This window comes from Bos mutus, chromosome 9 (genome assembly GCF_027580195.1).
Source record: "Bos mutus isolate GX-2022 chromosome 9, NWIPB_WYAK_1.1, whole genome shotgun sequence".
Lineage (NCBI taxonomy): Eukaryota > Metazoa > Chordata > Mammalia > Artiodactyla > Bovidae > Bos > Bos mutus.
The window spans coordinates 33,973,706-33,999,805 of record NC_091625.1 but is presented as its reverse complement, the minus strand read 5'-3'; the positions used below and the strand labels follow the sequence as shown (position 1 = coordinate 33,999,805).

The following is a 26,100-nucleotide window of genomic DNA, read 5'->3' as shown; positions in this document are numbered from 1 at the left end:
CAGTGCCTGACACATAACAGTTAGTCATTAAGAAGAGCTTGAATTTCATTAGGTTTCAATATCAGCAATGATCAGGCTTCCCTGGTGGGTCAGATGGTAAAGAATCTGCCTGCAAGAGACCCAGGTTTGATCCCTGGGTTGGAAAGAGTGGCTACCCACTCCAGTATTCTTGGAATGGCTACCCACTCCAGTGTTCTTGCCTGGAAAATCCCATGGATAGAGGAGCCTGACGGGCTACTGTCCATGGGGTTACAAAGAATCAGACACGACTGAGCAACTAACACACTAGGCAATAATCTTCCTCTCAATGCTTTTAAATAATGATTTATTAGTGTCCCATCAAGCTCCTTGAGTCATTTAATACTAATTTCATCTTGATCAATGACCAGCCTGTGCTTTATCATCTTTAAAATTTATATTCTGCTAATATATTTTCCAATCTTTAAAAGAAAGTATGTGAAAGTTTGTTGAAAATTTAGAAATAAAGTATTTCTAAAGGTGTTTCCAAAAAGTCTGACATTTTAAAGCCAATGAGTTTCAAGATTCCTCTACTTCATAATATTTATAAGACACTATTTGCATTGATTATGCTATATCATTTTTTCTCCTCAGGCTGTTATAGATGCAAATATTTTTCCTGTTTTAATTGAGATTCTTCAGAAAGCAGAGTTTCGCACCAGGAAAGAAGCAGCTTGGGCTATAACTAATGCAACATCAGGAGGCACTCCAGAACAGATCAGGTGAAAAAAAATTTTTAATTGTTTTTTTAATAGAAATAGGACAAAATTTGGAATAATACATACTTTTTATTTGTTGATAAAACTAAAACATTATTTCTAAGTTAGTTTTATAAGCATTTCTAATGTGAAATGATAGCATTTGTTACATCTTTTATTCATTCACAGTGGTTTATTTTTGTCAAAGTATAATTGATATTCTCCTAGGCAAACTATGAAAAATCAGAGATTAAAAATCTGAAAAAAAAGTGTATGTTAATTTGAAAACTATATTATTATGGGCATTAAGTATTTTTTTGACCATTAAAATCTCATGCATGTAACTTTATAAAATGGCTAATAAATTCGAATATCCACTTATTTAAAATAAAATTGAAATAGACATTCCTAGTTGGTTGTTAGCCTTGCTGCTGGTGCTGCTAAGTCGCTTCAGTCATGTCTGACTCTGTGCGACCCCATAGACGGCAGCCCACCAGGCTCCCCTGTCCCTGGGATTCTCCAGACAAGAACACTGGAGTGGGTTGCCATCTCCTTCTCCAGTGCATGAAAGTGAAAAGTGAAAGGGAGGTCGCTCAGTCGTGTCCGACTCCTAGCGACCCCATGGACTGCAGCCTACCAGGCTCCTCCGTCCATGGGATTTTCCAGGCAAGAGTACTAGAGTTGGGTGCCATTGCCTTCTCTGGGTTGTTAGCCTTACCTGTGTATATTATCTCACTTTTATTCTTTCATAAATAAAATTTATTTTTTTTCAGGATACTTGTTTGGTTCTAGGATTTTTATTGTTTTTGTTTCTTTTCCTAACAACGTAAATAATAGGTATATGGACTTTGAAGTTAGCCTGCTTTCAAATCCTATTCAGTAAAAGATGCATGACCTTCCAAAGTCATTTAGTCTCTCTAATCCATGATTGTCTTCATTTTTTTAAATGGATAGTATGTTATGGTAGTGTAATTTGTACACTTCCAGTCTTACAGCATGGTGCCTAAACATTAAGCTCTCTACTAAGATTAGCTATTATCATTATTATTTGTAATCACCATAATTTTTATTATCGGTATTCTCTTTTCTGCTGTCACCTTTTTTTTTTTCCTGCATTGGTGGTTTGCGGGATCTTAGTTCCTGGACAGGGATCAAATCCATATCCCCTTCAGTGGAAACACAGAATTCTAACCACTTGACTGCCAGAGAATGTCCTGCTTTCACTTTTTTCCTCCATAGCAAAGTTCTACTTTGCCGTTCTATCTACAGAATCTTCTTTTTCTGAGGATCATTTCATGAAACTCGAAACTTCTTTGGTTTCTTGACGTGCTTATTTAGGAAATAATTGTCTAATACATATTTGATTTAATTATTAATTTATACAAAAGAAGTTAGGCTGCTATGCCAATTTATAAATAACTAGGAGGATTTTGAAATCTACTTTTTGGGAGATCATTGTCTATTATTGCCTTCATTTCTACTGTTGTTTTCTTTTCTCAGATGTGTTGATACCATCTGTCTCTGCCTTTTATTTTCTATTCCTCCTCTTTGATTTAATCAGTATTACTTCCATTTCATTTGTGTCACGAATACAAACAGTAATAAAATCTTTCATTTGTTCTAACTTGTATATTTTTTTGATGCTGATGTTATTTTTGTCTGTTTTGGGGCCCAAAGTTTGTAAACAGTTTATAAACAGTTGTATTTTCTTTTTCAATTTATTTTCATCTTTGTGTCTGTTCCTTAAAATGTATTAATATGAATCAGGTGTCCAAATTGAGATAATTATTTTTCTAGCCATTTCCACCATTTCATTAACTCTACATATAGGGGAAGGAGACTTGATCTCAGATAAGGTTCAACATTCATATCACTAATATTTATTGACTGCTAGTTGTTATGCTAAGTCATTTCAGTTATTGAGCGTCAGCAGTACATCAGATGCTTTCACGTATTTCCATTAACTTTATAACTATGAGATAGTTATTCATTCAGCAATTACATTTGATCAGTCACAGGTTAGTATATGGCAAGCAAGTATTCCAGTGAAGATATGCACATTTAAAAGAGGTGGGGATGAAAACTAACTTCTACTGAATGTTTGCAGTATTCTCACAGCAACATTCTAGTTTAGTACTATATTATTTCCACTTTTGATGTGGAAACTGAGGCACAGAGAAGTTACACAAAATCACACAACTAAATAAGGAGTGGGATTAGGACTTGAAACCATGCAGTTTGGCTTCAGAGCATGTTTAATATGGACTTTAGAGCATGCTTAATATGGACTTTTGCCAGGTGAAGAAATTAGCTATTTTAAAGATCTAATAACAACTAGAAAAGGAAAAAGCATTAGGAAATGAGTAGAATAATTTTTGTGATCGTTGTTTATTAAGATTATTCACAACATGGCCTGTTCTGCTTCTAAAAGCCTTCTGTGCTTCTGAAACACAGCCTATATTTTAGAACATTAACTACGATTGTTTCTGTGGAAAATTTCTTTCAGTTTGATTTAGGTGTCTTTTTTCGGTCTTCATTTCTACCTACCCCGATGTGGCTTCATGTGTTACACGGGCTAGAAAGAAAGTGAAGTCACTCAGTCGTGTCTGTCTCTTTGCGACCCCATGGACTGTAGCCTACCAGGCTCCTCCCTCCATGGGATTCTCCAGGCAAGAATACTGGAGTGGATTGCCATTTTAACCAACCTTTAAAACAAAAACAAACCTTGAGCCAACTATTCTCTGCACTCATATGCTATGCAAAAACAACTATAAGTACCAATTTGCTTATATGTATTTTTGGTAATATTTGTAATACCATTAATTGCTAATTATGTTAAATTATGAAAATAAGAGAGTAAGAATTTTCGGGTTCCTATATAAGTAAAAATTTAAGTATTTTTAATGTTTGAGATTGTTTAGGAATACTTAAGTGTTTATGTAACATTTCATTGAAGAATGTTTTCATGTCATTGCTATAAATATTTAAATCTTTTAAAATGTTTCTCCCCCACATTTTTTTTTTAATTACTCTAAAGGTATTTGGTAGCCTTAGGCTGCATTAAACCACTTTGTGATCTGTTGACTGTTATGGACTCAAAAATAGTTCAAGTGGCTTTAAATGGACTTGAAAATATTTTACGGCTTGGAGAACAAGAATCTAAGCAGAATGGAATAGGCATTAATCCATACTGTGCCCTCATTGAAGAAGCATATGGTGAGCATTCAGTAAAATTTATAGTTGGTATCAATTTTTTAATTGAGATCCAAGCGACACATTGGTTTCATGTATATAACATAATTCAATATTTGTGTATACTGCAAAATGAATGTAATAATTATAGTTCATGTCACCATAGTTAAAATTTTTTTTCTTGTAATGAGAACTCTTCAGATTTCCTCTTAGCAGCTTTCATATATATATTACAGTATTATTAAATGTAGTCCCCATCACTGTACATTACTTCCCCAAAGCTTATATAGAGTAGAAGTTGGTGCCTTTTGACAGCCCCTTTCACCCGTTTAATTCACCCCCTCACCTCCTGTCTCTGGCAACAGCCAGTCTATACCCTGTATCAATGCGCTCACTCTGAGCTCTTTGTTTTTGTTTGTTTAGATTCTGCATATAAGTGAGATTATAAGGTATTTGTATCTGTGACTTGTTTCACTGAGTGTAATGCCCCCAAGGTCCATCCAGGTTGTTGTAGATGGCAAGGTTTTCTTCTTTTTCAAAAAAACTGAATAATATTCCTCTGTATGTGTATGTGTTGTGTGTGTATGTACCACATTTTCTTTATTGATTCATTCTTTGATAGATAAGGTTGCTTCCATGTCTGGGCTGTTGTAAATAATGCTGAAATGAACATGGGGTTTCATAATATCTTGGAGTTCATTTTTTTTTCATTTTCTTGAGATAAATATCAAGAAGTGAAATTGCTGGATTATATTTTTTTAAAAATGTAAAAAGTTAAAACTAAAACTACCATATAATCCATATTGTTATCCATAGGGATTGCACCAGTTTGCATTCCCACCAATAGTGCACAAGGGTTTCCTTTTCCCACATCCTTACCAACACTTCCTGTCTCATCTTTTTGATGGTGGTTATTCTAACAGGTGTAAGGTGATATCTTATTGTGGTTTTGATTTCCATTTCCCTAATGATTAATGATGTTGAGCATCTTGTCATATACCTGTTGGGCATCTGTGTATCTCCCTTGAAAAAATGTTCATTCAGATCTTCTGCCCATTTTTTAATCAGATAGTTTGGTTTTTGAGTATTGAGTTATATGAGTTCTTTATATATTTTGGATATTAACCCCCTACTAGGCATATGATTCGCAAATACGTTCTCTCATTTCCTAGGTTATCTTTTCATATTGCTGATGTTTTCCTTTGCTGTGCAGAAGTTTTTTAGTTTAATGTGGTCCCACTTGTTTATTTTTGCTTTTTTGTCCTTTGTGTTTGGCATCAGATCCAGAATTCAAACAACTGTCATCAAGACCATGGAATTTATTTCCAGATGAGGCATGAATCTAAGTCAGTTCTTTTTCCTCTCAGTATATTTCCATTAAATATTCACTTTCTGTCTTAAGTCCTATTAAATCCATTCAAGCTTTTATTTGCTATTCAACCAAGCCTGGTAGACCACTTTGCCTTTATTTCAAATTATATAATGTCACTGGTTAAGACATCATATAAACAAAAGATATTAATCGCTGATTTAAGAATATTTCCTACTACAATTATTATTTTGGCCCCAAGTTATACTAGAGTTTGAGCTATTCTATGAGTATATATAGATATGATTACTTGATATATTTATATCCTGCAACAAATTGAAGAGGTTTATCTGTAATTAAGTGAAAAATACTTTTAGCATCATCCAGACTTACATGTGGATTATTTTCTTGTAAGCAGTAAAATAAAGCACTGTAGATTCTCCTTATACTATGCAAATGGGTTTTTTCAGTTTCACTTATAAACTGTATTGGATTTACAAATAGTATTCATTTATTCCTTATTGATACACTTTGGCTTATTCTGTGAGAGAACTTATTGTTAGTTTGCTCATTAATTTTAGAGTTTTGTTTTGTTTTGTTGCTTTCCCTTTTTGTGCTTTTTATTTAGCATGATTACTCTGGAAACAACTTGTGGAGTTTACATGATCTAAAACTGTCATTTTAAAATTCAGAAACTTAAGTACAGAGGAATCAAACTTATTTGGGAAAAATCATACAACTAGAAGGGTGGATTCTATGACCTTCCTACTGCCCAGCCTATGCTTACTCTTCATACCCTATTGCCCAATATTTTTATTCCTGAACTATAAAGCATAAGTATTGACTGTCATTATACGCAAAAATCAGATAAAAGCTGCAGAATCACTTAAATGTGTAATCTAAAAAATACTACAAACTAGTGACTATAGCAAAAGAGAAGCAGACTCATATAAACTAGTGGTTACCAGTGCAGCCAGTGGGGGTGGAGTGCAAATTATTGGGTAAGATAGGCTCAAGGATGTGTTGTACAACACAGGGAATATAGCCAATGTTTTGTAATAACTGTAAATGGAATACAACCTTTAAAAATTATGTTTTAATTTTTAAAATTAGATTAAAAATAATAGTTCCATTGACAGTGGACTGGTGATACTATTGATTGATTATTTTGATTTAAATACATGTTGAAATCTGAGTAATAACTTTGATTTTATATATATGCTTTATATAATAGGTCTAGATAAAATTGAATTTCTGCAAAGCCATGAAAATCAGGAAATTTACCAAAAGGCTTTTGATCTGATTGAACATTACTTTGGTGTAGAAGATGACGACCCCAGTATTGTACCCCAAGTGGATGAAAATCAGCAACAGTTTGTATTTCAGCAGCAGGAAGCACCAATGGAAGGGTTCCAACTTTAACTTGGTAGGAGGTAAATTAATGGCTAAGAAGGGTAGCTTTATATACCTCCCCTTTCTTGCATTGTCAGTAGGAATATTTGATGTGTTTTTGTGTAGAACAAAAAAAGAAAGAAGATGCACTTTTAGAAAGCAAAACAAGTTTCCATTCATATGCAACCTTTTATTATAGTTTTGTTGTTATGTTGGTGTGCCTGTATATATGTCTGTCATTGTTTTATCTTTTTTTGTATCTATTTGAGAACAGTTAAATACACTATTTAATAATTTAAGCCTGAGAAGGAGAATTCTGGTAAAGTATTACAGTAATGGTTCTGAATGTTTCTAGCACTTGTGGAAACTGCACATCAACAGCACAGCTGTTGATGATTGCATTTTGGCAGTGTCTGACATTCCCGCTCTCTACTAAATCTACCTCTCAAAGCAAAAGCAAAACAAAAAAGCTTCAGAAGCATGAAATAGAGAAAAGGCTAAATTAGAATGTAAAGACAGATGTTACCAGAAATTATAAATCACTGTGCTGTAGGTTATACTTTGCAAAAAAATAAAAAGGTTTAACAAAACCAGTAAGAGTTACTTATAAAACATAGGAAAAATATTGTACTGATAATCAATTAAAATGTAGCAATTGTGAAGAGAGAAGCTGTTCTTCATATTGAACATATTAAAATAATTACATAACATTTAAATATTTGTGTTTTTAACATATAAATGCTATATTTTATATTTTGACCAAATATGCTAACATTTTTGAAATAGCTTTTTTTTTTTTTTTTTTTCACTGCTCATTTTAGAGAGCATCATGATAGAGATGCCATTATGAATCTAAAGTAGTGCTGCATAGCAAAAATAATACTGTATTCCTTTCTCTGATTTTTCAGAGCAGTAATTGAAAAGTTTCACTTTCTGTGTAATAATGAACTTAGGTATTTGAATGGCAAAATTGTCCTGAAGAAATCACCTTGTTATGTATTAAATTTTATTAAATGTACTTAATGTTTGGACACAAAAGGATGATATTAATGAAAATTACTAAGGATTCTTTAATTGGTTGAAACCTATATTAGGATTTTTTTTTCCCTTTGGTAATACTCAGAGGGTCATACTGCTGCTTGTCAATGTACCATTGTATTAGATTACATTTCTATCAGATTGGTTAATATAATGTAAGTGTTTATGTATTAACAGCAAAAACCTCTTCATATTGTGAAACTTTTAAAAAGTTTCAATAGAAAATTATATATATATTTATTTATAGATCCATATATATGCATGTGTCTTATGTGTTTTTTTTCACAGTACTATATTCGGTAGTTTTCTAAGCAGATATGGTACTGTTGAGCTCAGTCTTTTCATTTATAGTTATATACAGGCTATTTACATTTCCAGTTATATATCTAAAATACTTATTTAAAAATTAGTTTATTGCTGTTTTAAGATAGAAACTAAAAGCATTTTTGATATGACTCATAGTCTATTCTGTAAAGAAAGATTTCATTTATGGTATCATTTATAATGTTTCTGCTGGAAATCAGAGGCATGTTAACAAGAAGAAAATGTATACAGAGGTACTTTTAAATAGTATGACACTTTGTAAAATTATATATCATGAAACTAAGCTTTTGGCAAGACACTTAAAACCTACAGGCTATAGACTACAGGTTTAAATGGTGTCTGTAATGCTGACTGCATCTGCCAAACCTCTTTATATTGTTAAGTAGAGTATTGTATCTGTGCCCTTTTTATTGTAGTAGAAGTTATGAAGTTCAGTATATGTATATTCAAAAGAACAGGGTAGTTATATTAAAGATTACCAAACTGATGGTGAATTTATCAGATCAACACTTTTTTGTGATGCTGATAGTCTGAGTATCAGGTGACAGGGTATTCCACTCTTTCTAATCAATTGAACTTGATAATGCAGCATAATTCATAAACTAACCAGCTGTGCCTGCTTTTATTTTGAGGACCCTGTAGTCAGTTTAGGAGATTTAGATTAATAAATCTCTAAGCCACGTCTTTCAAACAAAATAGTTCTTACAGAAGGAAAAATAATGGAAATAATAGAATGGCCTTTAATTTTAAATTTTTGCCAGTAAAGCAAGCATTATACCTCTAAGTATAGAATTTGACCATATTTTAGGCATTTATATACAAAAATTATATTTAATTCATTGGATCTGTTACTAGGATAATTGATTTGATTAGATTTGAATGCAAGGGGCAATATATAATTAATTGTTGGGACCAGCTATTGGTGTGGTAATAACTTTATTGAACCAATACTAGCAAATACTTTGTTTCTAAAATTTTTCTTAATATGACTACTCTTTTCAAATGTACTATTTTAAATGCTCCAAAATGTATTTTCCTTAATCTTCATTGGCCCTTGTGGGAAATTTTTTTCTTTTTTCAACTTGCTTTCCTAAGATTTATTATATTTAAATCCGAGAGAAACTGTGCCAAAAAAAAGAAAAGAAAACATGTTCTAAAGGGCAATGCATGCAACATTAATGCAGAAATAAAAAAAAAAATACTTGAAAGAGTCCTTTACGTTTAATTAAATTTGGTGTTTTAGTTTTGTCTGAATTTGAATTTTTACTAGCTAACCTATGCAATTATGCTTACTTGTTTTATATTTGTAAGTACTTGACTCAATGACCTGGGTGTTTTTACTATCAGTTTTATTTTGAAAACTGTTTTTAGAATTTAATTTTTAGTGTCGTTTTGTTCACTTATTGGTAGCACTAGAACAGGAAAGCAAAAAATAAAAACAAAAAAAATGTAATAAAATCTGCTGGCACAGAAACAGCATATCATTCGGTAACTGTAAAACCTATTTGCAGATAAAGATTGATTTGTTGATAAAGGACTTTTGTTGGACAAAACATTACCTTTGCCTTCATATTTTTTCTTCTCTTAAGAAGGAGCATTATGGAAAAAGTAATTACAATACAAAGTCTTAGTGGATTTTTGTTGCTGTTCTAAATTCAGCAGTCTACTTGCTGCTTTGTGAAACTGTGAAATCAAAGTAATTGTTAACCTTTACTCATTTTAGTTCATAGCATTACTGTTTTATAGAATGTAACATATTAGGAGCCCATATGATAGAGCTCTAGAAGGATAATGTGTCTTTAAGTTGGGAAGTGGGATGGGGAAGATGTTCTTGACTAACTAAAAAAAAATCAACATTTGAGTAATATGCAATATTATGAAATGTTACAGCACTATATTAAAAACAATAAAATCCTATTTTACAATTGCATTTATATAAGTGTGTCTGTTTCATTTGTTCTCACTTAGGATTGTGTATTCCTAACAGCAAAAATAGATGCCCTCAATGATTAAAATTCCATCCCCTTTCTAGAACCAGTACGATTTCGTTGGTAGGACTATCTGATAAAGTAGTATGTTGCTTTTATTTTAGAACATATATTCAACTGCAATGGAGGATGTATCTAATTTATGTTTGTATCTCATGCCTTGGCAATTAATGGAACATTCACATGTTCAGCTGAGATTATTTTTCCTTTTCTATTATTTTAATGCAATACAGTGCATTTATTTAAGGCTTAGAGTTTTGGAAATAGAAGGGAATATCTGATTTAACTTTCTTAGTGTGCTCTGAAACACAAAATCACACAGTAGCCAAGCTTAGCCTCCCCCCCTAGTTTAGTGTTTTTATTTTCTTATTCTACTACCTTTTTTTTTTTGCTTCATCTGGCCTCATTTCCTTCAGTATTTGAAACTTTGTTAATCACAGAGTAGTAAAAGTAGTTATGTCAGTTATTTTTAGGGTTTCTTGCTCCCAGTAAAGCAGTCTGCAATTTTAAGAAACATGTACATCATATCATTATTAGTCACTTTAACATTTCAATTTTCCATTCTTATGAAATAAAATTTTCAAATAGTTGCACTTGCAAGCATTGCTGTACAGCACCACCAGAACTAAAATATTGGTTGGGAGCAACCCCACCAAGTAAAGAGCTTAAAATGCTCACTAGCTTTTGCATAAACACTTAAATTTGGAAGCAGTAGGCAGTTTGGGGAATTTAATGTGTAATGCTCAAAAGTACCTGTTATTTAAAAATTGGGAGTTCTAAACTTTGGACAGCTTTACTTTAGAGGGATCCCTCTTGTTCCCTTTCAGTCATGGTTGTTTTTTTTAAACTGCTGTCTAAAAAAGTATGGCAAAATTTTAGGGGTTTAACATGACTCATTATTTTCTGAGCATTCCACCTTCTAAATTGTTTTATTATAAAATACACAAAGAGAATAATGTGTAAGAAGACAGTTGAATAATAAAACACCTGTGTATTCACCATCCAATTTAATTATTATCAGTCCCTTGTAACTATTACTCTGGATATTATTAATAATCCTTGTGCTTTGCTTCATTGTTTCATCTCATGTGTATATATATCCCTAAGAAATATAGCCTTACTTATCTGTTTTCTAAATGTATAAACTGGAAGTTTACATATATTTTCTGTATCTGGGAATTTGGGGTTTTGGCTCAATGTTAACATTTTTTGAGATTCATGTTGATGCATATATGTGTGGTTTGCTCATTCTCTTTGCTGTTTACTATTCTGTTTTGTGACTACATCGTGATGTCTGGTAGGGGAAGTTTGTTTTACTTTTGTTCCCGAGGCATGTGGGATCTTAGTTTCCCAACCAGGGATGAAAACTGTGCCCCGTGCGGTGGAAGCGCAGAGTCTCAACCACTGGCCCGCCAAGGTAGTCCCCAGAATGCTCATTTTAGCATCATCTCTAGTGGCCAAAAACTGGACCAAATAACCAGATAAACTGGCATATTCATACAATGGAATACTATAACAATGAAAATGAATGACTTCCTGCTACTCACAGTCTGTGGATGAATCTCACAGTATAATACTGAGTATAAGAATTTATACAAGTGTATATTATATAATCTTATGTATATAAAGTTAAAACAGGCAAAACTAGTCTACGGTGATAAAACAACATCTTTTTTTATCTGTGTGGTAATGACTGACTGAGGGCAGAAATGAGGCAGAAAGGAGATGTTTTACATCTTGATCTGAACAGTTATATGGTTGTGTTCACTAAAATTCTATCAAACCATGTACACTTTTGTGCACTTTCTAAATGTATGTTCTACTTCAGCAAAAATTTACTAAAAGTAGAAATAAAAAAAGACTTCGCCATTCTTGTTACCAAATAAAGCCTTGACAAGTACTTTGTCAAATATTCTCTTTTACCTATCATTTATTGTTGCTGGTCATAGTGATGATATTCCGATGAACACTTTGTCAGTTAGAATATCATTTAGCCTTGGCCTGTGCAGCCAGTGCCGCTTCTTCACGCCATTTTGCCTTCTTTGCCAGGTTCCAACTTGTTAAAGATTCATGTCGTTCTGCAGCCTGCAGAAGCAAAAGGCAAAGCATTTTGACGCTCTGGAAAAATTTGTGTTTTAGAGATACACAGCAGACTCCATGAAAGAAGAAAAATAACAAAGCGTCAATCACATGTAGCATTTAAGATAAACGATCCTTTGATACAGAAAAAATCGGCCTAAGTTATTAGACTTCTAGACAACAGTACCGCTATATCAGAAATCTGCCCCCACCTCCTCTTGGCACACAAAAGATACAGTTGTTGGACAAAACATAAATCACTTTCAAATAGTTAAAATCAAGAAAGGGAAATCCTCAGGTACCTTTTATGAAAAGAATGCAGAAGGCATAAGTTAATGGGGAATGAGAAGGACAAAAGCCAGGATAGATGGAAGTGGCTTTATTAGGGGGAAATAATGGCTTTAACAGCTGTGGGTTGAATCGCTATACCAATAGGCAAGTTCAGGATTTAGATCATGGGCATGGAGCTGAGGTATTCCTGTGGAATGACTAAAACTCTTACCAGCCTGAGAACTGGCAAGGACACTAGGCATTTACCTGGGGGAGAAAAAATTACTTGTAAAAAGAGAAGACAATTAGCATTGTGATCAGGAGGAAAGAACTCTAGCTAGAAAATGGATCAGAGGAAATAATCTAAATGCGGCACAGAGATATAAGTACAAAAAAATAGAGAAGAGACTTGGAGAATAGAATTAGAAATTCCAACATATATTCCCAACAGGTGAGTTATTAGAATGAGGGGAGAGGTCATATTTGAAGTAATAACAGCTTACACTTTTTCAGAAGTGAGCAAAGCTATAGGTCCCTCAGACTGAAGAACATACAAAGTCATTTGCAGGAAAAAAATAAAAATCTAATAGATACTGATGGAAGCCTAATACGCATTTCACACTTAACATATCCAAAATAGAGGACTTGATATATTTTGTCTGTCAGGGCTACCAGTTCTTTCCCTAGCCATAAACATGGGGAATGGCAACACCATCCATCGTAGATTCTCAAGCAGAAATCCAGGCTTTTTTGATGTCGTTCTTCCATTTTGTTTCCTCCTCCCACACTGAACTTACCATAAAGGTCTATCCTTTTTACCTTTCCAAACACATCTCAAATTGCTACCCATTTCTCCATCTCTATCTGACAGCATCTTAGATAAGGTAACATATTAATTATTCAAAGTGACAGATGAATTGGAGAGAAGGAAGATGGATACAGTTCAGTTCAGTCGTTCAGTCTGCGACCCCATGAACCACAGCACGCCAGGTCTCCCTGTCCATCACCAACTCCCAGAGCCTACCCAAACTCATGTCCATTGGGTTGGTGATCCCATGCTCTCCTCCTGCCATCAATCTTTCCCAGCATCGGGGTCTTTTCAAATGAGTTAGCTCTTTGCATCAGGTGGCCAAAGTATTGGAGTTTCAGTTTCAACATCAGACCTTCCAATGAACACCCAGGACTGATCTCCTTTAGGATGGACTGGTTAGATTTCCTTGCAGTCCAAGGGACTCTCAAGAGTCTTCTCCAACACCACAGTTCAAAAGCATAAATTCTTCGGAGCTCAGCTTTCTTTATAGTCCAACTCTCACATCTATACCTGACTACTGGAAAAACCATACCCTAGGAATCCCTTAGAAGAAATGGAGTAGCCATCATGGTCAACAAGAGAGTCCCAAATGCAGTACTTGGATGCAATCTCAAAAACAACAGAATGATCTTTGTTCGTTTCCAAGGCAAACCATTAAATATCACAGTAATCCAAGTCTATGCCCTGACCAGTAACACTGAAGAAGCTGAAGTTGAACAGTTCTATGAAGACCTGCAAGACCTTCTAGAAATAACACCCCAAAAAAGATGTCCTTTTCTTTATACGGGACTGGAATGCAAAAGTAGGAAGTCAAGAAACACCTGGAGTAACAGGCAAGTTTGGCCTTGGAGTACAGAATGAAGAAGGGGAAAGGCTAATAGGGTTTTGCCAAGAGAATGCACTGGTCATAGCAAACACCCTCTTCCAACAACACAAGAGAAGACTCTACACATGGACATCACCAGGTGGTCAACACCAAAATCAGATTGATTATATTCTTTGCAGCCAAAGATGGAGAAGCTCTATACAGTCAGCAAAAACAAGACCGGGAGCTGACTGTGGCTCAGATAATGAACTCCTTATTGCCAAATTCAGACTGAAATTGAAGAAAGTGGAGAAAACCACTGGACCATTCAGGTATGACATAAATCAAATCCCTTATGACTATACAGTGGAAGTGAGAAATAGATTTAAGGGGCTAGATCTGATAGACAGTGCCTGATGACCTATGGATGGAGGTTCGTGACATTGTACAGGAGACAGGGATCAAGACCATCCCCAGGAAAAAGAAATGCAAAAAGCAAAATGGCTGTCTGAGGAGGGCTTACAAATAGCTGTGAAAAGAAGGGAAGCGAAAAGCAAAGGCGAAAAGGAAAGATATTCCCATTTGAATGCAGAGTTCCAAAGCATAGCAAGGAGAGATAAGAAAGCCTTCCTCAGTGATCAGTGCAAAGAAATAAAGGAAAACAATAGAATGGAAAAGACTAGAGATCTCTTCAAGAAAATTAGAGATACCAAGGGAACATTTCATGCAAAGATGGGCTCAGTAAAGGACAGAAATGGTATGGACTTAACAGAAGCAGAAGATACGAAGAAGAGGTGGCAAGAATACACAGAAGAACTGTACAAAAAGATCTTCACGACCCAGATAATCACAATGGTGTGATCACTCACCTAGAGCCAGACATCCTGGAATGTGAAGTCAAGTGGGCCTTAGGAAGCATCACTACGAACAAAGCTAGTGGAGATGATGGAATTCCAGTTGAGCTATTTCAAATCGTAAAAGATGATGCTGTGAAAGTGCTCCACTCAATATGTTAGCAAATTTGGAAAACTCAGCAGTGGCCACAGGACTGGAAAAGGTTAGTTTTCATTCCAATCCCAAAGAAAGGCAACACCAAAGATGCTCAAACTACCATACAATTGCACTCATCTTACACGCTAGTAAAGTAAGGCTCAAAATTCTCCAAGCCAAGCTTCAGCAATATGTGAACTGTGAACTTCCAGATGTTCAAGCTGGTTTTTGAAAAAGCAGAGGAAGAGATCAAATTGCCAACATCTGCTGGACCATCGAAAAAGCAAGAGAGTTCCAGAAAAACATCTATTTCTGCTTTATTGACTATAATGAAGCCTTTGACTGTGTGGATCACAATAAACTGTGGAAAAATCTGAAAGAGATGGGAATACCAGACCACCTCTTGAGAAACCTATATGCAGGTCAGGAAGCAACAGTTAGAACTGGACATGGAACAACAGACTGGCTCCAAATGGGAAAGGGAGTACGTCAAGGCTGTATATTGTCACCCTGCTTATTTAACTTATATGCAGAGTACATCATGAGAAATGCTGGGCTGGAAGAAGCACAAGCTGGAATCAAGATTGTCAGGAGACATATCAGTAACCTCAGATATGCAGATGATACCACCCTTATGGCAGAAAGTGAAGAAGAACTAAAGAGCCTCTTGATGAAAGTGAAAGAAGAGAGTGAAAAAGTTGTCTTAAAGCTCAACATTCAGAAAACTAAGATCATGGCATCCGGTCCCATCACTTCACAGCAAATAGATGGGGAATCAGTGGAAACAGTGGCTGACTATTTTTCTGGGTTCCAAAATCAATGCAGATGGTGACTGCAGCCATGAAATTAAAAGACACTCCTTGGAAGGAAAGTTATGACCAACCTAGACAGCGTATTAAAAAGCAGAGACATTACTTTGTCAACAAAGGTCCGTCTAGTGAAGGCTATGGTTTTTCCAGTGGTCATGTGTGGATGTGAGAGTTGGACTCTTAAGAAAGCTGAGCACCGAAGAATTGATGCTTTTGAACTGTGGTGTTGGAGAAGACTCTTCAGAGTCCTTTGGACTGCAAGGAGATCCAACCAGTTCATCCTAAAGGAGATCAGTCCTGGGTGTTCATTGGAAGGACTGATGCTAAAGCTGAAACCCCAATACTTTGGCCACCTGATGTGAAGAGCTGACTCATTTGAAAAGATCCTGATGCTGGGAAAGATTGAGGTCAGGAGGAGAAGGGGATGACAGAGGATGAGATGGTTGGATGGCATCACCAACTCATGGCCTTGGGTGGCTCCGGGAGTTGGTGATGGACAGGGAAGCCTGGCATGCTGCAGTTCATGGTGTCACAAAGAGTGGGACACAACTGAGCAACTGAACTGAACTGAACTGACTAGACGGACCTTTGTTGACAAAGTAATGTCTCTGCCTTTTAATATGCTGTCTAGGTTGGTCATAACTTTTCTTCCAAGAAGCAAGCATCTTTCAATTTCATGGCTGCAATCACCATCCGCAGCAATTTTGGAGCCCAGAAAAAGTCAGCCACTGTTTCCACTGATTCCCCATCTATTTGCCATGAAGTGATGGGACCAGATGCCATGATCTTAGTTTTCTGAATGTTGAGCTTTAAGACAACTTTTTCACTCTCTTCTTTCACTTTCATCAAGAGGCTCTTTAGTTTTTCACTTTCTGCCATAAGGGTGGTGTCATCTGCATATCTGAGGTTATTGATATTTCTCCTGACAATCTTGATTCCAGTTTGTTCTTCCTCCAGCCCAGCATTTCTCATGATGTACTCTGCATATAAGTTAAATAAGCATGGTGACAATATATAGCCTTGACGTACTCCTTTTCCAATTTGGAGCCAGTCTGTTGTTCCATGTCCAGTTCTAACTATTGCTTCCTGACCTGCATATAGGTTTCTCAAGAGGTGGTCTAGTATTCCCATCTCTCAGAATTTCCCACAGTTTATTGTGATCCACACAGTCAAAGGCTTCATTATAGTCAATAATGCAGAAATAGATATTTTTCTGGAACTCTCTTGCTTTTTCAATGATCCAGCAGATGTTGGCAATTTGATCTCTTCCTCTGCTTTTTCAAAAACCAGCTTGAACATCTAGAAGTTCATGGTTCATATATTTGTCAAGCCTGGCTTGGAGAATTTTGAACATTACTAGCGTGTGAGATGAGTGCAATTGTGCGGTAGTTTGAGCATTCTTTGGCATTGCCTTTCTTTGGGATTGGAATGAAAACTGATCTTTTCCAGTCCTGTTACACTGCTGAGTTTTCCAAATTTGCTGACATATTGAGTGGAGCACTTTCACAGCATCATCTTTCAGGATTTGAAATAGCTCAACTGGAATTCCATTACCTCCACTAGCTTTGTTCATAGTGATGCTTCTTAAGGCCCACCTGACTTCATATTCCAGGATGTCTGTGGCATGCTGCTGCTGCTGCTGCTAAGTCGCTTCAGTCGTGTCCGACCCTGTGCGACCCCATAGACGGCAGCCCACCAGGCTCCCCCGTCCCTGGGATTCTCCAGGCAAGAACACTGGAGTGGGTTGCCATTTCCTTCTCCAATGCATGAAAGTGAAAAGTGAAAGTGAAGGCGCTCAGTCGTGTCCAACTCTTAGCGACCCCAGGGACTGTAGCCTACCAGGCTCCTCTGTCCATGGGATTTTCCAGGCAAGAGTACTGGAGTGGGTTGCCATTGCCTTCTCCGTCTATGACATAGAATCACGAAATAGTTAGAAGTGCAAAATTTGGAAGTGATGACCACAGAGGCTAGTTTGCCTGTGTCCTGTATATGAGCCCTTTTCCTTGCCATCTCTAATATGTAGTTTCTGAAGGGAAATTATGAGGTAATAACTTTCTAATTTTGCTTCTTGCTTTTCCCCAATTCTTGCATCTGCTGATCAGTTTTTACCATGAAATGCAGCCCCACAAATATTGATATCTCTGTGAAAATTTTCTCTAGTCTGAATTTCTCCATCCCTAACAACTTTCCTCTGTGTTGAACTCTCCTCTGGACACACTCCAGTTTATCGGTGTACTTCTTCATGGTGGTACCTACAACTGAGCCCATTTGAGTGTGATTATAACTTCTTTGTTTTAGAACTATGTTTTAGTAACACAGCCAGGGGTGGAACTGGATTTTGGTAGCCTCATCACACAGAATAGTTTGCCTGGAACCAACTAAGCATCTTTGACTCTCTGTGATGCTATGGACTGTAGCCTGCCAGGCTCCTCTGTCCCTGGGATTCTCCAGGAAAGAATACTGGAGTGAGTTACCATGCCCTCCTCTAGGGGATCTTCCCAACCCAAGGACTGAACCCTTGTATCCTGTCTCCTACATGTCTCTTAGGTCTCCTGAACTCTCCATGCAGGTTTTTTACCACTAGTGCCATCTAGGAAGCTCTAATGTTATCTATATGTCTATTATTTTGGCCATGCCACGTGGCATATGGGGATCTTAGTTCTCAGACCAGGGAGTGAAGCCTTGCCCCTGCAGTGGAAGCATGGTCTTAACCACCAGACCACCAGGGAAGTCCCTATACATATCTATTTCTTTCTGTTGGCTTGGCAAAGAACTTAGGCTTTGAAATTATTCTTATCAAATGGAAATTTTAGTAAATGTTTATTGGAATGAACACTTAAACATAGAAATAAAGAAATTCAGTCATCTCTAGTTTTTAACCTACCTTAGAAACCTGCCTATCCAGTTGGTGATTCTCTAGCTCCTAAATGACAGATTGGATTCTGATATTGCCTGGACGCTTCGTGTTTCAAACTGTCTTCCCTTTATACTTCAGCCACATTAGTTCGTTTTTTTTTTTTAAATATACTAGACACTTTACTCTCTGTAGGTTTTCCTCACTTATCTTGGCCTTACCCTAAATGACTTATTCTCATTCTTCTCAGAGTGAGCTTCCCTGACCACCACATCTGAAACACTCTCACTCAGGTACTATTTTATTATCTTCCCAGCTACTCATAAGTAAGTCACTATACACCAGCAATCCTATTGGCTCTGCTTAAAAATATATCCCGGTTGGACTGCTCCACATCATCTCTCCTGATATCACCCTTGTCTGAGATAATCTGTTGCCTAGTTTATTGCAATATCTTTTACATAGTCTCAAGGCTATGGTTTTTCCAGTAGTCATGTATGGATGTGAGAGTTGGACTATAAAGAAATCTGAGCGCCAAAGAATCGATGCTTTTGAACTGTGGTGTTGGAGAAGACTCTTGAGAGTCCCTTGGACTGCAAGGTGATACAACCAGTCCATCCTAAAGGAGATCAGTCCTGAATATTCATTGGAAGGACTGATGCTGAAGCTGAAACTCCAATACTCTAGCCACCTGATGCGAAGTACTGACTCATTGGAAAAGACCCTGATGTTGGGAAAGATTGAAGGTGGGAGGAGAATGGAACGACAGAGGGTGAGATGATTGGATGGCATCACCGACTCGATGGACATGAGTGTGAGTAAGCTCCAGGAGTTGGTGATGGACAGGGAAGCCTGGTGTGCTGCGGTTCATGGGGTCGCAAAGAGTCGGACACGACTGGGCAACTGAACTGAACTGATGCCATAGCTAAACAGTTCATGATTTAAGGAAGGGTGTAGTTTGGATAACTTTCATACAAAAAAGTTCTTCATTTGCCAATTTTAACCAGGTTATAAACTGTAATTTCTCATTTTTCTTTGTCTTATAAATGGAAACAAGCTTCTGTCCCTTCTGTCCAGATAGTTAATTTGTTGACTCAAATTTCCATGAACAGTGTTGTTTTCAGTACAATTGATATATGCGGATGGCTCAAGATGTCTGAGATGAGACTGTTCTTACATTGGAAAACCAGCAATAATCCCCCAAATGAGAACAAAGCTATAATCTTTCTTAAAATTCACAAGTCTATTTTTACTTTTAAGAGGTACTCACCCTTTTGGCTGATGCTATCACTGCAAAGCAGGCGATGATTGTGAGTCCAATCATTATGTAACAAGCTTTCACCCGAGCTTTGTTTCTTGCAGCATCTATCATTTCTGGCCTAAACCAAGATGTGTATTCTATTAATTACATTAAAGCAATATGATTTCCTGACTGGCATAATAGACAATGATTTTTTTATGTAAATATTCAAAAATTTCCCTGAATGCAATTGGCAGATGTGAAAGCCTTACAAATTCTAGTACATTATCTTACTAATTTCAAATTAACAGGTATTTATTATTTATATTGCTGCAGTAATATGAAGTGGCAGCTTATAAATAGATATAAGTAAAGAATGATTTTTGAGAAACTATTCAGCAGTATTTTTTCTTATCTATGTTATTTGAATAGAATGCAGTAACATAAAAAAATAATTCTAGGAAGTAATTCCTCTTAAAAATTAAAAAATGTATCTTTAACTTTCCACTAGTTGAAAGAACACAGAAAACCAATATCTAGCCTGTTTTCCTCAGGTTTTAGGCAGATTAATGTAAGTTTTAAGATATTAGTTGCAAACAGGTGAATATTAGTACATTATTAGATTACACTTGTTGTTAATTTTTGTTCCAGATGGAACCTGAAAGATCTGATCTTTTTTACCCATCCATCTGGCTTTGAACTGCTATACCAAATTAGTTTAACACTGAAAAGAAAGGAAAAAGTACAGTCATTATTAAATATCATTAGTGTATGGTACAAAAATTATAGGTCAGTTGTTAATTATATGTCCATTAAAAGCATAAAAGTGAAAGCTGTTTACATTGTAAATCTAACACTTAGCTTAGGAGGCATATCTCTCCTAAATAGCAATGATTTGAAAATTATAGAAAACAATAAAAAATATTCAAATACTTTCATGTCTCCAACCCCAAACTATAATACTTTTCCTAGGCACCTTGCTCAAAGTTAATTTAACAGAATTTCTCCTTTTTACGATATTTCTTTGTGATCGTGGGGAAGAATTATTTCTGTAAAATGGGTCTCTTCACATATACAGCTATATTGCTATAATATTGGGTCTAGAATCTCTAGACATGCGTTAATTTACAATAATGCAGGTTCTTTACATTTTTGATTACTCTGTCATATAGCCCTAGAATTCAAAATCCAAAAACACTGAGGGTGGTCTTTTTAAGGTTTTCTGGGGCTAATTTCTGCTCTGGGCTAAATTATAGATCTCAAGGAAAACAAAATTTGTTTTGTAATATTAGAAAAAAAATCTCCATGGTGAATAAGTGCTGAAAACAGAGTTCAAATTCCATGTCCATTCCTCATTAAATCATTTAATCCAAGAAAGGAATAAAAATGTTTGAGAATTCATTACTGAACATTTTCCCATATTTTTCCCATTTGAAATGCTTTTGATGACTAATAAATTGACAATCAATAAAAAGTGTGCACAATATGCACAGAACAAGGTGTAGACCCAGTTTCCATCATCCATTCTAACAGGCATCGATCACATCATATAAAATAATATTTGAACATCTGAAATCCTTATTTGATTTTATAGTTCTAGTCTCACTTTTTTTTTGACATCAGTTTAAAAAGTGGTAGATTGGTTTTGTCCTTAGTTTCCTTCCTTCCCCTTTTAACCACTCCCTTGTAAAGTGCTGGGAAGATTTCTGGGCTTTGCATAAACTGAAGCTGTAAAAAAATGTTTTTTACGGGTGACCTTTACTTTATTTTTATTTTCGTAAAAGATTACATTTACCCTGGAGTTGAAGTTGTCAGTTTAGGTTTTATCAAGCGAACGTCTGTCATGGATATGGGATGAGGAGGCCAGAGACACAGATGCGCCCTGGCTCCTAGTCCTAGAAAACCCGCGCTCAGAGGGCTGCAGAACCGCGTACACCAGGCATCTCCTGCCCCAGAAGAGGAGGTCACATGGATGTGGCTTCTTCCCAGAGACTCTTCGGCCACACCATGAGTTATGATCCTTCCTTGGGTGGATTAGGGAGCCGCAACTCCTCCCCTCCCCAGCCCAGGCCAGGGCCCCTCTGCCTCTCAGCCAGCCGGGCATATGCGAGGACCCTAGTTTTTGTTTGGTTGGCTTAAGGGTTCCACTGCCTCCCGGCCCCTGAGCTCGCCAGGGGCGGTTATCTGAGCGACCGTGGAAGTATCCATTGAACTTGGGGATTTTCACCCAACTTCAACAATCTCCCCATAAGCTTAGCTTGTCTCTCACAGTCCAGTGAAGGAGCTTGGCATTTAACCGCACTAGGGGCGCGTGAGTAATTCCCTATAGAGTGGTAAGTAGTACTGTGAAGACCCGTGTGGCTCTGCACACCTCTCCCGACCTCTGTGCGCCCAGGTCGGGAAGTCGGTGGACCCCGAGCCTTCCAGGCCTGGGGCGGACCCTCGAGGGCTCCCTCAACCCGTCCCGGCACGGGCCACACTTACGGAATCCGAGGCGGGATATCCTCCATTGCTTTGAAACGCCCGGTCCACAGCAGGATTCTCTTGTCAAATTGCGACGGCTTGTGCTCGGCGGGGACCCTATGGACCTTCTCGGCTGCGAAAGCGACAGGGACATACATAGTGACGGAGAGACCGACGGCCCAGTGATCGGGGCGCACTCACGCCTCCATCCCCCAGCCTCAGCACTCCACGGACCCGTCCCTCCCGGGTCGTTCCCAGCCCCTGCTCACCAGAACCTGGGGGCTCCGAGCTGCAGGGGCTCCCGCCACTGGAGTACTGGGGGTGACCCCGGGGCCAGAGAGACGCGACCGGCCGCCGCTCGACTTCTGGGGGCGCTCCCGGGGCGCAGCAGGGGATGCGCCCTAGGCGGAGGCGCAGGAGGCTCCCGACCGTGGCCAGCATGCTGCTGAGCCCTGGTCCAGCGCCCTCAGCCCAGCCAGGGCCGGAGCTCCCGGGACCCCTGCCGCCCCGCCCCGCGCCGCTCCCAGGGGAGCCGGGGATGCGCAGCTGGAGTCTGACGTGCTCACTCTGGGCTCCGGGTCCCCGCCCCCAGCCGGCGACCCCCGACCCGGGAGTCTCGACCCTGGGGCAGAGTCGGTCCCCTGGCGCGCCGCGGACGACTTTCCTCCCGAAACAGCTCCATGCCTTTTAAAGGCAATTCTTGGTATTGAATAGAAACGTGTTTCCATCACATATATATACATGTTTTTTTTGTTTTTGTTTTTTTTTTTTAATTTCACTGTTTGGTGCTTAAGAGAATAAATTTAACCGCTCTCTCTTCCAGGGAAAGCCAACAATCAGACCTTCAAGAGCAGGTCGTTTCAGTTGTTTACCAAGTGAGAGTAAGGGCTTTCAACAAACTTCTGACTTTCCCATCAGGCGATTTTTTGAAGTTAGCTCTCCACCTCACCCTTCACTCCCATACTTTCGTCTTCTCCAGACAAAACAACCTCAGTTCCCACAGTTTTTGTCCACCTCTTCATTTCTTAGATCGCAAACTCTCCAAACACTCTTCAAAATGAGCTTTTCTACATTTCTACCATCTTCCCTCTCAAAAAGAGGGGAGAATCCTCTATTCTTTGGCATCTAAATGAGGATAGGAACTCAGAAAAAAAAGGGCTTGTAGGAAAACTGTCAACTCTAAAGAAATATACTTATTCTATGTCCTCATATTCCCTGGTGGCTCAGAGGATAAAGAATCTGCCTGCTATGAGGAGACCTGGGTTCCCTGGGTGCGGAGAGCCCCTGGAGAAGGGAATGGCAACCCACTACAGAATTCTTGCCTGGAGAATTCCATGGATAGAGGAGCCTGGAGGGCTACAGTTCATGGGATTGCAAAGAGCCAGCAGGACTGAGCCACTAACAACACGACTTCCTCAGATTCAAGGGACCACAGACCCCATCCAAGTTAAAGTGCTCCCCTGGGGGGAGCCCCAGGCCAGTTCACCCTCTGGCTTTTTCTGTCTCTGAGGTTTTTCTGAACCCAGACACTGAGCTACTTTTAGCTGGGTCTCCAGATACTTCTTTCCTTCCTAAATAGAAATGTCCAGCTCTTGAGGGCAATATCTCTGTAACTTTGCATCTTTCGTGTAATATGTTCAACAAAAGAAAACATTCATATCTCCCTAAAGAAACATGCGTTGAGAGATGTGATAATGGAATGAACCATGAGCTTTGCTTTCACACCAAGGTTTAAACCCCTAATTTGTGATTTAAGAGTTGCACAATTATTAGCAAATCATTTAAGTCATTAGTCTTGGTCTCATTTGTAAAATAAGAATGGCTTCAAGTTCATTCATGCAACAGCTATAAAAAACAACAACAACAACAACAACAACAACAACAAACCCTGCTCTATCTATGCCAGCTACTCCTCAGAGCTGGACTTAGAGCAGTGAACAATGTCCAGTGAGGATTAGCATATGAAGAGGGATAAAAAGACCAGGATGAGAAAAAGTAAGAAGACATGAGGTAGAAACTATTTAGAGAGGATGGTTAAGGATACCCTTCTAAATGTCCATGGCATGTTAATAACCTTTCAAAGATGTTTCCTTCCCTTCACATTCTTTAACTAGTTCCCAAGCACAAGTGCGTTTTAATTCATGAAATCCCTTTTAGGGAACTGTAGGAGGCTATGAGCTCTCTGAGGGTATAGCCCAAACACTGGCTCTTAATAGATACTTAATTTTAATCTTACACAAATGAAAAAATTAATGTGAATCTTCAATAATAAAATGGATTGCATCTGGGCTAGTTTAAGAAGAGACTGGATACTTAGGACATGCTGCATGATAAACAGAATGAATTCCTACCTGAAAAATTATGTTGCCATAGGTAATATTTGATGGTTGCAAGTATATGCCACTTGAAAATTCTCCCATTATTCAAATGTGTTTCTTCCTTTATTATTTTATTTTTCTTCACTTCACCGAGAATATCCATAGAGCTAGAGAAAAACATCTCTGTGAATCAGCCGGTCATTAATAGTTCACCAAGAAATATTAGACTAGTTATATAAATTTATTTCCCTGGAGAGAACCAAATGTCAGGCATTGACACATGGTTTTCTATCTCAGGCTTCTCTAGCATTGCAGAACCACAGGGCAAGAGAATCGTGGCTTATATCATGAGAGAACAGTTTGCATTCTGTTCTCTGTTACTGATGGGATTAAAATACCACTATTTGGCAGTGTTCTCCATTTTTAAAAAGTTACAGCTGCATGAGAGATAATTTTCTTTAGCTCTAGAATTGGGACAACCAAACAAAAACATAAACAAACAAACTCAAATCAACTCCTAATAGAAAAAAAAATGCCAATTATATTTCTTTCTTTCTTCTAAACTAGGACAGTTCATTTCTTCATTCCACAGATGTTCATTGAGTGTCTCCTGTGCGCTGAGTACTGTTCTGGGCTTTGAGGTCATGGCATAGCAGGTAAACATACACAATTTTTGTTTCTCATAGAGCTTATTATTCATCCGTGGTGCTTTCAGTTTACCCATTCCATACAATATTATTTCTCAGTCCAATGGTTCGTCTAATTTGCATGTACTGTTTTCAGTTTTGCTCCTTCAAAGCTTGTTTGAATTAGTATAGTTTACTTTCCCATTTCTTACAGTTAATTTACTTGTGTTATAGATATATAACTTTTTAGAATAAAGTTATTACATAAAGTAAGTGGAAAGTGTGGGTAATTTTAACTTTTATCATTTTTTTATTATTAAAAGCTAGTGTATGCTCAGTACAGGGCTAAGGCAGGAAATGCAAAGACTGCCACAGTCCCAGAAGTTCCCAGTTTGGCTGGGATGATATTCCCTCGTCAGGAAATGCCTTGCTCCCAAAGGAGGAGCTGGGAGGGACTTTAATCTGTTTCCAATCCCCTACTAGTCCCTCTGTAGGGAAAGTTCTAAAGTGACAGTTTCCTGGCAGGCCCAGGTTACAGTGGTCTCCAATGGTTCACGCAGCCTTGCCACGTGGGTGGTAAAGTGTCGGATTATCTGCTCTGTACTACGTGTGTGCTGAGGACACCAGCCAAAGTTCAAAATGAGATCTTGAAAACCAAAAAGATCTATGTACTTCTCTTCATGTTATTCCTTTTAATTTCCATTTTCATTGCTGCAGTTCAGTCTTTTATTCTCTTTCAATCATCCTATTGTAAGGACCTCCAAAGTATCTTCCCCATCTCTGGTCAGTTCCATCTCCAGTCCTTTCTCTGCCTAGTTGCCGGAAATAGTTTTCTAAAACATGGATGTTATCGTGTAAAACTTTCATGGTGCCAGT

At 37.6% G+C, this 26,100-nt stretch overlaps 2 protein-coding genes across 3 annotated transcripts in view; one reads left to right on the top strand and one right to left on the bottom strand.

Annotated features, from left to right (window-relative positions):
- KPNA5 (karyopherin subunit alpha 5) overlaps positions 1-10,719 on the top strand; it is a 51,605-nt gene extending 40,886 nt beyond the window's left edge. The window contains exons 12-14 of the mRNA XM_005896858.3: positions 613-740; positions 3,754-3,932; positions 6,452-10,719. Of these exons, the coding sequence (XP_005896920.2) occupies positions 613-740; positions 3,754-3,932; positions 6,452-6,639 (495 nt within the window). The 3' untranslated portion in view covers positions 6,640-10,719. The remainder of the gene's footprint in view (positions 1-612; positions 741-3,753; positions 3,933-6,451) is intronic.
- On the bottom strand, positions 249-22,810 carry FAM162B (family with sequence similarity 162 member B). 2 transcript variants are annotated; one of them, XR_011465329.1, is made up of 5 exons: positions 22,550-22,810; positions 22,302-22,413; positions 19,848-19,956; positions 11,883-12,044; positions 249-3,421 (listed from the first exon to the last, which is right to left on the bottom strand). XR_011465329.1 is itself a non-coding variant. In XM_014478575.2 (4 exons), the coding sequence occupies exons 1-4, from the start codon at positions 22,719-22,721 to the stop codon at positions 11,946-11,948; spliced, it is 492 nt and encodes a 163-aa protein (XP_014334061.2). In that variant the 5' UTR covers positions 22,722-22,809; the 3' UTR covers positions 11,870-11,945. The 2 variants fall into 2 exon arrangements, 1 of the variants encoding a protein (XP_014334061.2); XM_014478575.2 differs by lacking the exon at positions 249-3,421 and having other exon boundaries at positions 11,870-12,044; positions 22,550-22,809.
- Between the last annotated feature and the right edge of the window lie 3,290 nt (positions 22,811-26,100).